Below are 14141 nucleotides of genomic sequence, written 5' to 3'. Positions count from 1 at the left end.
TTCGTATGTTAAAACATATAATATAATTGTGAAATTGTGATTCGTATGTTAAAACATATAACATAATTGTGAAATTGTGGCTCATATGTCAAAACACATGTAACATAATTGTGAAATTGTGACTCATATGTTATAACATATAACATTATAGAACATACTTGTGAAATTATATGATTCATATGTTGAAAACATGCAACATTGGTCAAAATTGTGTAATTATCCGTCAAAATTAAGTAATTATCGGTCATATTTGTCAAATATATGGATTCATATGTTAGAAAAATGGTCGACCCAAAAGCAACCTTGATCGACCCAAAATCAACATGGGTCGACCCAGAGATTAACATGGTCGACCCAAATATCAACAAGGTCGACCTAGAAATAACCTGGCCGACCCAGAAATCACCATGATCGACCCAACAACTGATCAACAAGCACTGGATCGACCCAAGCTGGGTCGATGTTGGATAGACCAAATTTTAAGTCTACCCAAACAAAAACTTTGGTCGACCAAAGAGCTTGGTCTACCCAATATTTTAGGTCGACCAAAGAGAGGTAGACCAAGTTTATGGTCTACCCAAAGCTTGGTCGACCAAATATTTCTGGTCGACCAACGGCTCAAGCTTCAACCACAGCTCAAAGCTTGGTCGGCCCAATATTTTGGTCGACCAAGAACAAATCTTGGTCGACTCAAATAAAATGTTGGGTAGATCAAAATTTTGGTCTACGGCTTGCCCGTCGACTCTTTCTTCTTCAAGCGAGTCGAAGAAACAGAAACAATAAATCGAAATAAACGTTAATATTATCATATTTTTGTTTGTCATTTGTTCGATTGAGTTTGCTTAGATTGGAAGGATCTGTATCGAGAATTGATGGGCAGAAAAAGACGATTTGCATTGAGAATCGTCGTCGGAAAGGAAATGAAAGGAGATCGACGGAAAAAAACCTAGTTTGAAGTCGACTGAATGAGATAGTTGAATTTAATATTAATAATTTAAGTTAATGGTATATTTACACTTAAACGAAAGAACATTTTTGTAAATTAACTTCTGAATTTTTTTTTAAATAAGATAGGATCCGGTCGTTTTTCCCTAAATTGCCCTCACCGAAGCTCATTCCGATCCACAGACCCAAAGCCTCGAGTCTGCTAATATTTTATTGTCGAACAATTATTGCGATCGTCGTCGAAGTTAGCAAGAGAGAATGGGGAGGAAATTCATCGTCGGAGGCAACTGGAAATGCGTAAGTTTTCGAATCTGATTCTACTACTTCAATCATCGAATTACCCATCTTGTTAACTGATCCGCTGGTCCATCCGATGTTTTAGATTTAACATTAACCGTGTTGAATGACGGATCTTGGAGATCCGAAATCGAATAAGTAGTGTATGATTTATGTAAGTTGTTGATTCAGATATTTAGTTTTTACTCGTGTATTTTTCGATCTTTTTGCAGAAGGTAATTTGTCATATCATAGCTGATTGTTGGTATCGATGAAATAATCGATGCGTGCATATGTCTATGTGTGAGCACGCTAATGCGTATAATCGTTTTGATATACGTAGATGCCTCGGATTTCCTCACTGTGCAAATTAAATTCATTTGATCAACAAACTGTATTTTTCTTGAAAACCCTACGTATACAATTTATTTATTTTCATATGATGCTTGTAATTGGCAAGTCGTCTCAAATGGCTTATCCCTTCTGTATATGTACATGATTGCGTAATAAATTTTGGAAATGATAATGTTATTTAAAGAGTGAAATTCTGTGTAGAATGGAACTACTGAAGAAGTGAAGAGGATTGTTTCAATGCTAAATGCTGCTGAAGTGCCACATGAAGATGTTGTGGGTCAGTATATGTGCATAGCTACTCTTCTCTTTCTTTAACCGTACTTTGTAGAAGCTAGCAGCTGGCTATCTGATGGAATTTATTCAGGACGGACAAGAAATTAATCGAAAGCTTAGGTAAAAGCAACTTCTGAAATGGACTTGCATGACTATTCTGTTTTCTTTGTTCTTTTTACTGGTACGAAGAACTAAAGAAACTGAGGTAGCTGTGTTCCCTACATTCTGCTCGGTCCTAATGTTTGTGTCTGAAAGCAAGAGATTAATATTTTTTTTTGTTGTTGAGAAATTTGTATAGTCTGACCGGTTGCAGTGCGGTTGGAGTTTAACGTTTAAACATGTGTGCTACATTTAAGACTTGATCTGGTCTGATGACAGATGTTATCCATTGTTCCCGTGAAACTGAAAGTATTACATTCTTGATTTTGGAATAGGTTTCTTGTATTTGAGCTTGGTCGGTCATATTCAAATTTAAATTTGTTTCTTGGAACTATCTTAGATATTGAAAACTACAGATGATTAATTTAGAACATTTCGGTCTTTTAACATAAGCACTTTTTGATTTTCATGTCATTAATTGATTTTATTGCTTGGACCACATTGATATTTGCCTTACAGAGGTGGTTGTCAGCCCTCCATTTGTTTTTCTTCCTATCGTAAAAAATCTCCTGCGACCTGATTTTTATGTCGGTGCTCAGAACTGTTGGGTTAAGAAAGGAGGCGCTTACACCGGCGAGGTTAGGTATGTCTTCTTAAAAATGTTTTCTTGGTTTTATTGTTGTATGTCTGCAAGATCAATGGGTTTAGGTGTTTGGCCATAGATGTTAGAAGCCATCCACACCTAGGCTCAAGGTGCAGCGATTCTTATGCAAAGCATGTCCCATGGCCCATGGCTGTGAAGCGCATGCCTACATGCAGCTTAGAGGCTGAAGTCAAGAGTTTAATAACAAGATGAAATACATTGTAATGATAATTGATTTGTTTCAGACCAATGAATCATCTGTTTTTTCAATAGTTTTTAAACTACATTTGGATGATATGTGGCCTAATATATTTAATATTTCTAAAATTAAGAATTTAATATATTTAAAATTAAGAACATTATACTTTAGTAAGCCTTGCTTTAGAAGTTGCACGCATCGTGCTCACCTTGTGCTTTGGCTTCAGATCACTCCCAGCCATGTAGTATTAATAACTATAGTTTAGAAAGTTTTGGATTCATGTATTTTCTGTACCAAGGTTGACATTTAAATAAATTTTCCTACTAGATAATATATTTACACAGCTCTTGTCAAGGAACCTCATTTTCATACCCTGTAGTTCGAAAATGGTTTCTTTCTACCAATGTATTCTATTTTAATTTTGGACATCCATTTCCGACTCAGAATGTAGTATAGCATTTTTATGAATCTACCATAACTGTGGTTCATAAATTATGTGTTTTTCTTGTATAGTGCCGAGATGCTTGTCAATCTGAACATACCGTGGGTAATTCTTGGTCACTCTGAAAGGAGAGCTTTGTTAGCAGAATCGAACGAGGTAATTCATACCCTGTGATTTTTAATAATGAAAATGAAATTATATATTGGTTATTGGATCTTACTCTGTTTTACTTAAAATTTATATGTTTTTGTGCTGCCTTCTCATTTTTACTTAAAATCTATATGTTTTTGTGCTGCCTTCTCATTTCAGTTTGTCGGAAGTAAAGTTGCGTATGCACTTGGTCAAAGTTTGAAGGTAATTGCTTGTGTTGGCGAGACTCTTGAACAGAGAGAAGCAGGATCAACTCTTGATGTTGTTGCTGCACAGACGAAGGCAATTGCAGGTACTTGAGTTTCGAGGACAAGTCTTCTTTGGAATGATATGATGGACCAAATTGGTTGTTTGTTGTCTTAGTTGTCACATAAGTGGATTGTATTTTAGTTATTTAATAAAAAACTGTTCCATGATTTGTCTCTTGTGTGAAACTCAGTTAAAGATTGTCTATAGGGTTAACCATCCTGAACTTTGCTCTTGTTTAATAACTCTCTCTGAACTACATCTCTGGGTGTTAGTATTTGTTGACAATATTTTTCCTAGGAACTACAAATTCCTGCTTTTCTACAGTTTATGCTTCGAAGGTGCATAAATCTTGGGATTTTTAATTGTTGCTATTTCTTGTTGGTAAAATACGAAACTGGTTATAAGGCATCTCTGTATGAATTCGAGGAAATGAAGTAAGCAGTTTGATATAATCTCTGAAACTTCTTGTTTAAATGTTGCTGTACATTCTCTTTTGTTTCAATACATTATCTGTATAACTGAGAGATTTGTGTAGCCTAGTGTATGTTTCTGTACTGTTCACTCCACCTCCTCACTTGTTTCTAGATCACCACCATTTGATTTATTTTTTTCAAAAGCTTTTGGAGATAGTTTAGCGTGCTCTGAACACTGCTAAATATATAATTGATGCAGTTCATATTTTTTTTGGGTTGTTTTTCTGTCCTTTTAACTTTATATTGTACTTGTCTACCAATTTGGCAACATGAACTGCTTCTTTGGGTGCGTGGGATAAACGCTCGTGAATTTTCAGCTCACTTGTCCGTTGTTGCAGTTTTCATGTTCTTTTTATTTAATTGTTTAGTAGGATTTCAAGAGTTCTTTTCTTCCAAAAAACTTTGCACTGTAAATCTGAAGGTTAGTTACATGAAAAATTGCTGTGTAGTCGAGGCGCTTGGTCAGTTTGACTGGGAAGACTTTATAATAATTCAACATGTTTCATATAGTTTAATGGTCCTCTTGACCTATATAGGGAACTATTCTCATCCTTCTGCTTTAAACATGTTTCCGCACCCCTAAATTGAGAACAAAAGTTCTTGTATTTGAATGAGATCGTGTGTGAGCTGGGAAATAACAATGTATGTGTGCCTTGACTGATGAGCCTGTATTGTAAATACATGGAAGTTTTGCATCTTGTTCAGGATTCAGAATAATATTTTTTGTTTGCCATTCTTTGACTTCATTCACAGCATAAACTTATTTTGATTTTCATGTACAGAACAAATAGCTGATTGGACTAATGTTGTCTTGGCTTATGAGCCTGTTTGGGCTATCGGAACTGGGAAGGTTGCCACTCCTGACCAGGCTCAGGAAGTATGTTGGCTTCAGCAATTCCATATTCGCATGATATATGCATACAATTATTGCCATAATCAATTTCAAAATGAACTCATTGGATTGATTCTCGTTTGAAAATTTCCTGAATAATATTCACTCTATATCCTGCCCCACTGCACCCCCTCCAAACCAACCCCTTCTCAGACACACACTCACGCATAAAAGTGTTTATTGGTTCTGGTATACTCCTTAAACTTTATAATTGTGAGCTCAATTTATGGAATGATTTCCAGGTACATTACGAATTGAGGAAATGGCTTCAAGCAAATGTTAGCTCTGAAGTTGCAGCCTCAACTAGGATTATGTATGGAGGTAATGTCCAATGTCTGACCAATTATGGAACGACACTTCTTTGCGAATTAAGAAACGTGGCTCTAGTTGCTTATAGAACTAGCGTAACATATCCATGGCACATGACATCCATACACTTCCTTTCTCTCTCTTTTTGTGTGAACATAGTTCTTGTACGACTAACTCAATCCAACTTACCCAATACTCATTTTGCAAATGGCTTGCTTCCAAATACTACTGAATTGCAGGTTCTGTGAATGGTGGTAACTGTAAGGAATTGGCTGCGAAACCTGATGTTGATGGTTTTCTAGTTGGTGGCGCTTCACTTAAGGTAAATTACAGCCCTTTCTTCCTCTTTCTACTCTGGTAAGGTTGCTTTTAATCCTAACTATGCGAATGAAATGATAATTTTTAATAATACAATGGAATATAAAATGATATTCCTCGTCTCCCATGTGCAGCCGGAGTTCATCGACATCATCAAGGCTGCTGAGGTGAAGAAAGCTGCTTAGGTCTAGTTACCCAGTCTTTGATGTCAATTTTTGAACATTTGGTTGAGTAGTTACAACTACTGTACCGGTATTCTTCGGGTCTAATTATGCACTTTTAACTTTTGGTTGCTCTTTGAAGACAACAGTCTTTCAGTCTTTAACGGATGAATAAATTGTAACAAATCCATAGGTTTGCAATTGCTCTGTGAGCATGCGTATACTTGAAATTCTCCCGGAACCGTTATCAGTGAAGTTCTTATGTTAGTCCATATTGGGTTCTGTTGTGATTATGAAATTGAAAATAAGTCTAATATCTCACATCTCATAATGTTTAATTTTTGCACAATTAAATATGATATCATTGGCTACCTAATAGACCATATTTTTCAGATCTGTTAAAAATGAGGCAACTCCAGTTAGATTCTTTAGAAAATTAACTTTGTTAAAAATGATGGGTAATTAGTTAATTTTTTGAAAAAATATCTTCTAAGAATATTTATAATGAAATTTGATTTTACATTGAGTTAATTTTTAAAACTAATACTTAATTATGTCAACTTCAAGCGTATCATTTTTTAACCACACAAATACATTAAATTGAGTAAAATAAGACGGATTGTTTTTAAAAAACCTCTTATTAATTACCATGATAAATTTTGGCCATAAATTATAGTAAGATAACTAATCAAATCAACCTATTAAATTAAGATAACTAATCAAATAAACTTTTTACCTTCTTTACATTATTTTGTATGAACACGAACCTAATTAGAAGCTTGAAACGTAACGAAATATTATAATATCATTGTACATTAATTCATACTAAAATTTTATATTTTAAAAAATATAAATTAATATATTAAAAATAAAATAAAAAATCATATGCATGTTACTAAAATGTTTGAAGATCATAATCTGCAAGTCTCAATAAAAAAATCATTCAGTATGAACTAGTAATTAACATGCACACAACATATATAAATATAAAAATTTGTTTTCACAATTTTTTACTCAAATTATACTTTAAGATTGTAAAAATTATTTCTCATTATACTTATTACTAATATTAATAATTTGTAAAATGTAAATGAACGAATTATGATAATCATTAAATTGAAATATTAGACTCCAATTATAAAATCGAATTTAAAAAATCATTGAATTGAAAATATTTATGAATTTAATAGTTATAATAAAATTACATATACATATGCATAAGCTGTTTATAAAATAGGTTTTTAAACTAATTATCATATCTAAAATGGCTTAAAAAAAAATTGGGGCAAAATGATATACACAAAATGGAGTCTGCTTACCGGGCCCGATTTCCATTCTCGCCGTAATCGTCGGGACCTTAGTCGTCGACTGATCTCTTCATCGAAAACGATTGTCACTGCTCACACTAAAATCTAAAAGAAAACTCCAGACGCAAATAGAAGTCGGGGCTTGTAGGATGCTATCTAAAGTGTGGACAAAAAAAATATATGATATTGGGTATTACTATTTACTCATTCAATGCGTAAAAAATCAAAATATAGTAACTAAAATCTAAAAATTACATGCAAAAACTTGCACTTTTAATTAGAAATCATACAAACTAACACATAGTCTTTCGATTTAACCATAATAATAGTAACTTAAAAGAAATTTTTTTGGTGGAAAGATCAACAAATTTCACCCCACTTTCGAGTTCTGTTCAGTGTTCGCCACCCAGAAAAAAAATTCCAAGAAAAGGAAAAAAACGACAAACCAATCCAAACAATGTTTACTAATTTTTCTTAATCTAAAAATCTTACCTAGAAATTCGAGTGGAGATGAAATGCCATCCTCAAAAGCCAAATTGAATAATTGCAACCCAAAAAAAAAAAAAGAAATGAGTCTTGGCAATTTCAGCCTTTAATTCATATACTACGTGGCAATGGGTTATCTTCAGCGTGTGGCCACTGAGGATGCGAAGTCCAATCCTTTCAAATTTGTGCACACTTTTTAAACTCCCCTTGCTGTAAGTTCGTTCGCCTACAACTTGTAATTGCACACAACCAAGTCGAGTCACGGTTAACAACAATGGCAGCCGCCCTCTCAACTGCCGGAGCCGTTAACCATCTACCGGTGCATACTTCTTGATTTTATGTTTTACGTTCTATGTCGGCCTTTTACAGATTCAATACTTGTTTAGCTAAACATTAATTACGAAGGAAATATACTCGAAGCCTTTTCTGAATTGGTTTTGATTAGCTTGATTAAACTTCAAACTTTTTCAGAGTTTAAAAAAGAAACATACTTAAAGTCGTGGCTTTGCTTAGCTTTTACGTATTAAAAGTCTTAAGCTTTGTTATAAATGAATATGCACGTGTGTATATTATGTTTTTTTCCACTTCACGATCTTGATCACTAGGTAATTGATCAATGGCAACTTCTTCGTTGTTTGAATGAAGTTAGCTTTATACTCGTACGAATCTTGGAGAAGAGGAACTAGGAACTTCAATTTTGCAACAAGACTTAGGATTTTGACATATGATGATGCAACTGAACTTGCATGGATCCGGTGCTGGAGCTGCGGTCCCGAGCTCTTCTTTCTTAGGCACCAGCTTGAAGAAGGTGAACTCCTCCTTTATAGTCAAGAACCCATCTTCAAATTTGAAGATTGTGGCTGCAGAAGGGGCCAAAAAAATCGATAGATGGGCTGGTCTAGGCAACGATATATCCGACGATCAACAAGATATTACCAGAGGAAAGGGCAAGGTTGATTCCCTATTCCAAGCACCCGACGGTATGGGAACGCACGATGCCATCATGAGCTCGTAAGAGTACCTCAGCACTGGGCTAAGAACGTAGGTTTTTTCTGTCTGCATCTCACTCTATATACACGATTCTTGATTTCCAGGAAAATTATATACGAATATTTTTTTACTGAAAATTCGACGAGGGCGTAGCTAGCTCTGATAATGGTGATCATTGATGACAGATATAACTTGGACAACACAATGGGTGGATTTTACATCGCTCCTGCATTCATGGACAATCTTGTTGTTCACATTTCCAAGAATTTCATGAGCTTGCCTAACATCAAGGTGATTTTTGATTGCTTCTGTGCATTATTTTTGGGCTATCCCATCCAAATAAGTTGCGTGTTTTCTGACTTTAATTTAATGTTTGGTGCAGGTTCCTCTTATTTTGGGTATTTGGGGAGGCAAAGGTCAGGGTAAATCATTTCAGTGCGAGCTTGTCTTCGCCAAGATGGGAATCAAGTGAGTGAAGTATTATTTCCCAATATATCTATGTATGTAGAGATTGTTATCTTAGAAAAAATATTTTTAGATATACAAGATGGCAGATTTGAGGGGACAGGACAGAAATTCTACACGAACACATGCGTATTAATACAGAGTTTCGATGTAATATTAATTTTCTGGCTATGCCGTATATAAATATTGTTAGCCCAACTTCTCCAACAAAAAAAACCTATCTACAGCCCCATCATGATGAGCGCCGGAGAACTGGAGAGCGGTAACGCCGGAGATCCGGCGAAGCTGGTCCGGCAGAGGTATCGTGAAGCAGCAGAAATCATCAGGAAAGGCAAAATGTGCTGCCTATTCATCAACGATCTCGATGCAGGTGCCGGCCGTATGGGTGGAACCACACAGTATACAGTCAACAACCAAATGGTGAATGCCACTCTAATGAATATTGCTGACAGCCCCACAAATGTGCAGCTCCCTGGTATATACAACAAAGAGGAGAATCCGCGAGTCCCCATCATCGTCACGGGCAACGACTTCTCAACCTTGTACGCCCCTCTTATTCGTGATGGCCGTATGGAGAAGTTCTACTGGGCTCCTACTCGTGAGGATCGTATCGGTGTCTGCACTGGTATTTTCCGAACTGATAATGTCCCACAAGAAGCTGTTATCAAACTGGTCGACACCTTCCCTGGACAATCCATAGGTAAGAGCAGACAGTTTATTCGACCTGTCCTTAGAGCGATGATCAATTATTTATTTATCTTTATGTCTACTCATGTTCTATACCAGTTATTGTACAGTTCTACCATTTCTATAGAGTAATTACCCTCCACATATCTAAAAATAAGTTCTGAATTTCTCAAATATTTTGAGTTGGATTTTACGGAAACCCAAACTGAATGTCCTCGCTGTCTTCCAGATTTCTTCGGTGCTCTGAGGGCAATAGTATACGATGACGAAGTTAGGCAATGGATAAGCAGAGTGGGAGTAGAGAGCATTGGTAAGAAGCTCGTGAACTCGAGGGAAGGACCACCGAAGTTTGAGCAACCAAAAATGACGCTTGAGAAATTGCTTGAATACGGGTTCATGCTGGTCCAGGAGCAGGAGAATGTGAAGAGAGTGCAGTTGGCAGACAAATACCTGAAAGATGCTGCCCTGGGAGATGCTAACAAGGATGCTATCGAAAGAGGGACATTCTACGGTAGAGTCTGAGTTTATTGCCTAATTTTGTGCATGGTAGAAAGTTCTATTTTCCCTTACTGTTCTACTACATTCCTTTGGCAGGCAAAGCAGCCCAACAAGTTGGAGTTCCAGTGCCTGAAGGTTGCACAGACCGAAATGCATCAAACTTCGATCCGACTGCAAGGAGTGACAATGGGTCGTGCCTATACACGGACTATAATTGTTTCTGTTTTTCTGCCCAATTGGGTTGAAATGGGATAGGGTATTCGAGTATGTTTAGACTACTAGTAAGAATTGGTTTTGTGCTGTGTACTGGATCTACTTTTGCATGTTTACTACCAAATGATTCAATGAAATATACAAGTGTGAAGCATCACCAGGTATGCTCCAAATTTAGAGGTAGCATTCAATTCCGAACAAATCATATGTATCATACAACATAGATAGTTTAATGGACGTCCTCACTTACATTAATCTGTAACATATATTCCGAACAAGTCATACATGTCATACAATAGATAGTTTAAGTAATGACCTCTCTTATATTAATCTTTATTATATATACCTTCCCCACCAGAACGAAGATTTTCTTGGCCAGAATCTACATGCTTGCTATGTTCTCGTTGCCATTTTCTTCACTTTCTTTCAGCCAGTCAAAAATTTCAAAATCTTCAAATCCTGCAAATTGGCAATGATCTAGTAATGTATAATGTAACACTCTTTAATGTATGTTTCTCCGACATATAGCAGCAAGTACCTGAACCCAAGGCTTCAAAATCATCAATTGGTGATCCTAAGAGCGTAGCATTGCCTAAGGGTGGATCAACAGCCATCCAGTCGGCAGTTTCTGAACTTTCAGAGTCTATTTCTTTCTCCATTATCCAATCTTCCATGATCTCAAAATTCTCATAAGAAATTGGATCCGTGTATCCCTGTTCTTTGCCACTTTGAATCATATCAAGTAATAACTAATAAGAAACAGACTATAACTTCAAAATCTATTAACAATAAAGAAAATAAGTTGTAAGTTCTACTTACACTTGCTTTAAGGACATGTTATACTGAACAAAGACAAGGTCACTGAGTCTCTGGTGCTCCAAACAATTTTTCCTTTCGTGCATGTGTTCAAGAGGAATGTGATTAAGCTTATGAGGGATCAAACTGCAAGTTTGGCTGAGAATTCGAATAGCCAAGTGAGCCAAATTCGGGCATCCCCCACCATATGCTGACCACCACTCAGCTAAACAATCAAATAGGAGATGAATAAGTTCATGAATACCATATTATTATCAATCAAGAAGACAAATGTCCAATTGTCATGGGATGCCAACTAATTATCATTCGAAAAACGTGCTCGCAGGTTCATGCCAATTTTGCTCAGGGGGTGATACGTAAGGGAGGTTTTATTTTTGTCATGTCAAGAAACATATTTTTGATACCACACATCAAGAGTGTTGTGCTATCGATCCTCAACCTCAGCATCTTTGTTGCAAAAGTTGAAGTTATTAAGAGGGAAGTGGAATAGGGCATTGTGCAAATTTAAGAGGGATCCATCAAAGTGGGATGATGTGGAAACAAACATAAATGTAATGTAAACCAATATTAGAAAAGGAGACTCACTGGGGAGTAAAGTATCTCTAGCTCTAACAGCCATCTTTCGCCCAAAATCTCCCACAGCACCTTGGAACGACGCTGTTTCCTTCATAATTTTGTCTTGAATCTTAGGGTCAGAAACCAATTTCTCTATACAATCATAAACTAGTGATCGAATATGATGATGCACGTCCCCTTCAAGATTGTAAAAAAATCTGGGGTTAAAATAGAAACCAGCTGCATGAAGGGGATGATGCTGAACTTGTTCCCACCTACGATCAATGATATTCCAATAAAGTAAATAGTCTTCCGTATCGGCAAGTTCCTTTTTAATTGTTTCTTTGGCTCTGTAAATTCCAGCACATACATATCCCATAGCAGGCCTCTTTTCACTACAAACAATCCTCTGAAGTCGCAAGAGTGGATCTGTTAAACGAATAATTGAGGCACATGTAGACCAGAACGATTCATTATTTACATAATTTTGTATAGAAAATGCCACGGGTTTTTTTGAGTACGGGCTTTCCATCCACTCCTCAGAAGCAATCATAGACTGCAAATAATGTCGAACATTTAACATCCTTTTTAATGTAGCAAAATCTGTTGAGTGGCGAGTAATTCCCAGATCAACCAAATCAATCCCAAATGTGAATCGCCTCATCATGTTCAAAACAACATGATTCGAATAAACAAATCTTGAGATTGATTTTGCTTGGTCAAGTATAGTCTTCACCCTTGGAAGTTCACCAATGTCCTTTAGCATTAAATCAATGCAATGAAGAGTACAAGGACTCCAAAAAACAGTGGGACATGTGTCGGAAAGTCTTCTCCCGGCAATGATGTACCGATCTTCGCTACTTGTTACTACTTGCAAAACATTTTTCATACCAACTTCTTCCACTGTCTGCTTAAGTAAATCATAAAGGGCATCTGCAGAACCTCCGGTGTCGGATACATCAGCAGATCTCAAAAAGACTGTACCTACTGGACAATACACGAAAAAGTTAACAAAGGTCTTACCCTTCTTCAAATTCCTCTCATCCACCAAAATAGTGCACCCATTATTTTCCCAATCTCTTCTACATTTATCAACATCACTCCTGGATTCATGTACCGCATTTTTCAAAATCCAGCTCCTAAGATCATGGAAAGATGGGCCAATAGCCTCTACTCCCTGAGAGGCAATCGCATCGACCATTGGCTTAAAATAAGCAGAATTTACAGCTTCCGGAGGTAACCCCACATCGAAGAAAAACCGTCCCAATGCCATGTAAACTGGATCGCTAATCTTCTTTGTTTTCATAGCTTGGAAACTATTGAAAGCAATAGCGTTAGCGTTGGCCACATCAGGCGCTTTCCTAATCCTCCCTTTCTTTTTTCTACCACCAATATTGCCGCTCACAATGTCTTCTCTACTCGAATATACATCCACATTGTGCTCAAGCAATTCAGGAACGGGGAGCAAATCGACGTCAGTCTTTAAATCACAATTATTGCTTAATGGATCGACAACAATAGTCCCTGGATTATCATAACTAGACGTCTCCTCTGTAAGCTTCTGTTTCTTTCTCTTCTTTGCTGCGACCCCATTTAAGCTCTCGAGCATTTGGAGCCGTACATCAGGTAGAACTCTCAAGCAAGTCGCCGCATTCCCTTTCTGGCACGCGAGGTGTTCTTTAATCCTATGAATCCCACCACCCTTAAAAATTTTCTCACAGTATATACACTTGAGCTGAACTTTATCCCCAATCTTATACATTTGACAATGCTTCCAAGCTGGGTCATGCTTTTGGGGAGTCACTGCTACTGGTTCCAAATCCGAAGCCATTTCACATGAAGATTCCACCTTTACAGAAAAGAACACAATCACTTTCTGGGCAACCACTATTTCTCCTCCCCACTCCCAAAACATGAAAAAAAAAATGCCAGAGAAGACAAGAATCTTGAAACGAAAAACCGAACCTAAGTCTGAATCACGCAGACGCTCATTTCAATCCAACCAAACGAAGAACAAACAACCCTTTTTATCACAAAAAATCAAAGCTTGATAGAAAAACAATAGAAATTCAATTCTCAAACATGCAAATGTAGTCGAAAGCAACATATAAACACTGTAAGACCCAATAAACATTAATTAATTTCGACAATGGCCATTCAAAAAGACATGAATTCCGAGGTGGTGGGTTACAAGAAATTACTCGACTGAAGTTAATTAATTACCTTTTTTTGTGAAACTCGATCGAGAATTGTAATGTGGGGGAATTGAAACGAAACCGAGTTAGAGGAGAATTAGGTTTTTTGTTTGTAGAAAGGCAAAGAGTCGAAATAACAACCGGAT

At 36.6% G+C, this 14141-nt stretch overlaps 2 protein-coding genes and 1 pseudogene across 4 annotated transcripts; 2 read left to right on the top strand and 1 right to left on the bottom strand.

Moving 5' to 3' along the window:
• Positions 1 to 1108: 1108 nt before the first annotated feature.
• On the top strand, positions 1109 to 6055 carry LOC140970480 (triosephosphate isomerase, cytosolic-like). The gene is made up of 9 exons (XM_073432239.1): positions 1109 to 1242; positions 1777 to 1852; positions 2467 to 2590; positions 3303 to 3387; positions 3541 to 3673; positions 4886 to 4980; positions 5238 to 5316; positions 5544 to 5626; positions 5757 to 6055. The coding sequence occupies exons 1-9, from the start codon at positions 1204 to 1206 to the stop codon at positions 5805 to 5807; spliced, it is 765 nt and encodes a 254-aa protein (XP_073288340.1). The 5' UTR covers positions 1109 to 1203; the 3' UTR covers positions 5808 to 6055.
• Positions 6056 to 7791: 1736 nt separating this feature from the next.
• LOC140970488 (ribulose bisphosphate carboxylase/oxygenase activase, chloroplastic-like) lies at positions 7792 to 10586 on the top strand (annotated as a pseudogene).
• A 68-nt stretch (positions 10587 to 10654) lies between these two features.
• Positions 10655 to 14141, bottom strand: LOC140970486 (uncharacterized). Of its 3 annotated transcripts, none has more exons than XM_073432247.1 (5): positions 14024 to 14141; positions 11831 to 13649; positions 11249 to 11450; positions 10968 to 11155; positions 10655 to 10888 (listed from the first exon to the last, which is right to left on the bottom strand). In XM_073432247.1, exons 2-5 carry the CDS (start codon positions 13629 to 13631, stop codon positions 10812 to 10814), a joined length of 2268 nt encoding a protein of 755 aa, XP_073288348.1. In that variant the 5' UTR covers positions 13632 to 13649; positions 14024 to 14141; the 3' UTR covers positions 10655 to 10811. The 3 variants fall into 3 exon arrangements, with proteins under 3 accessions (XP_073288348.1, XP_073288349.1, XP_073288347.1); XM_073432248.1 differs by lacking the exon at positions 14024 to 14141 and adding an exon at positions 13766 to 13993; XM_073432246.1 differs by lacking the exon at positions 14024 to 14141 and having other exon boundaries at positions 11831 to 13993.

Source organism: Primulina huaijiensis, unplaced genomic scaffold, assembly GCF_012295235.1.
Source record: "Primulina huaijiensis isolate GDHJ02 unplaced genomic scaffold, ASM1229523v2 scaffold6295, whole genome shotgun sequence".
In the NCBI taxonomy this organism is placed as follows: domain Eukaryota; kingdom Viridiplantae; phylum Streptophyta; class Magnoliopsida; order Lamiales; family Gesneriaceae; genus Primulina; species Primulina huaijiensis.
The sequence above is the reverse complement of the archived record's forward strand: the minus strand, read 5'-3'. Positions and strand labels throughout refer to the sequence as shown.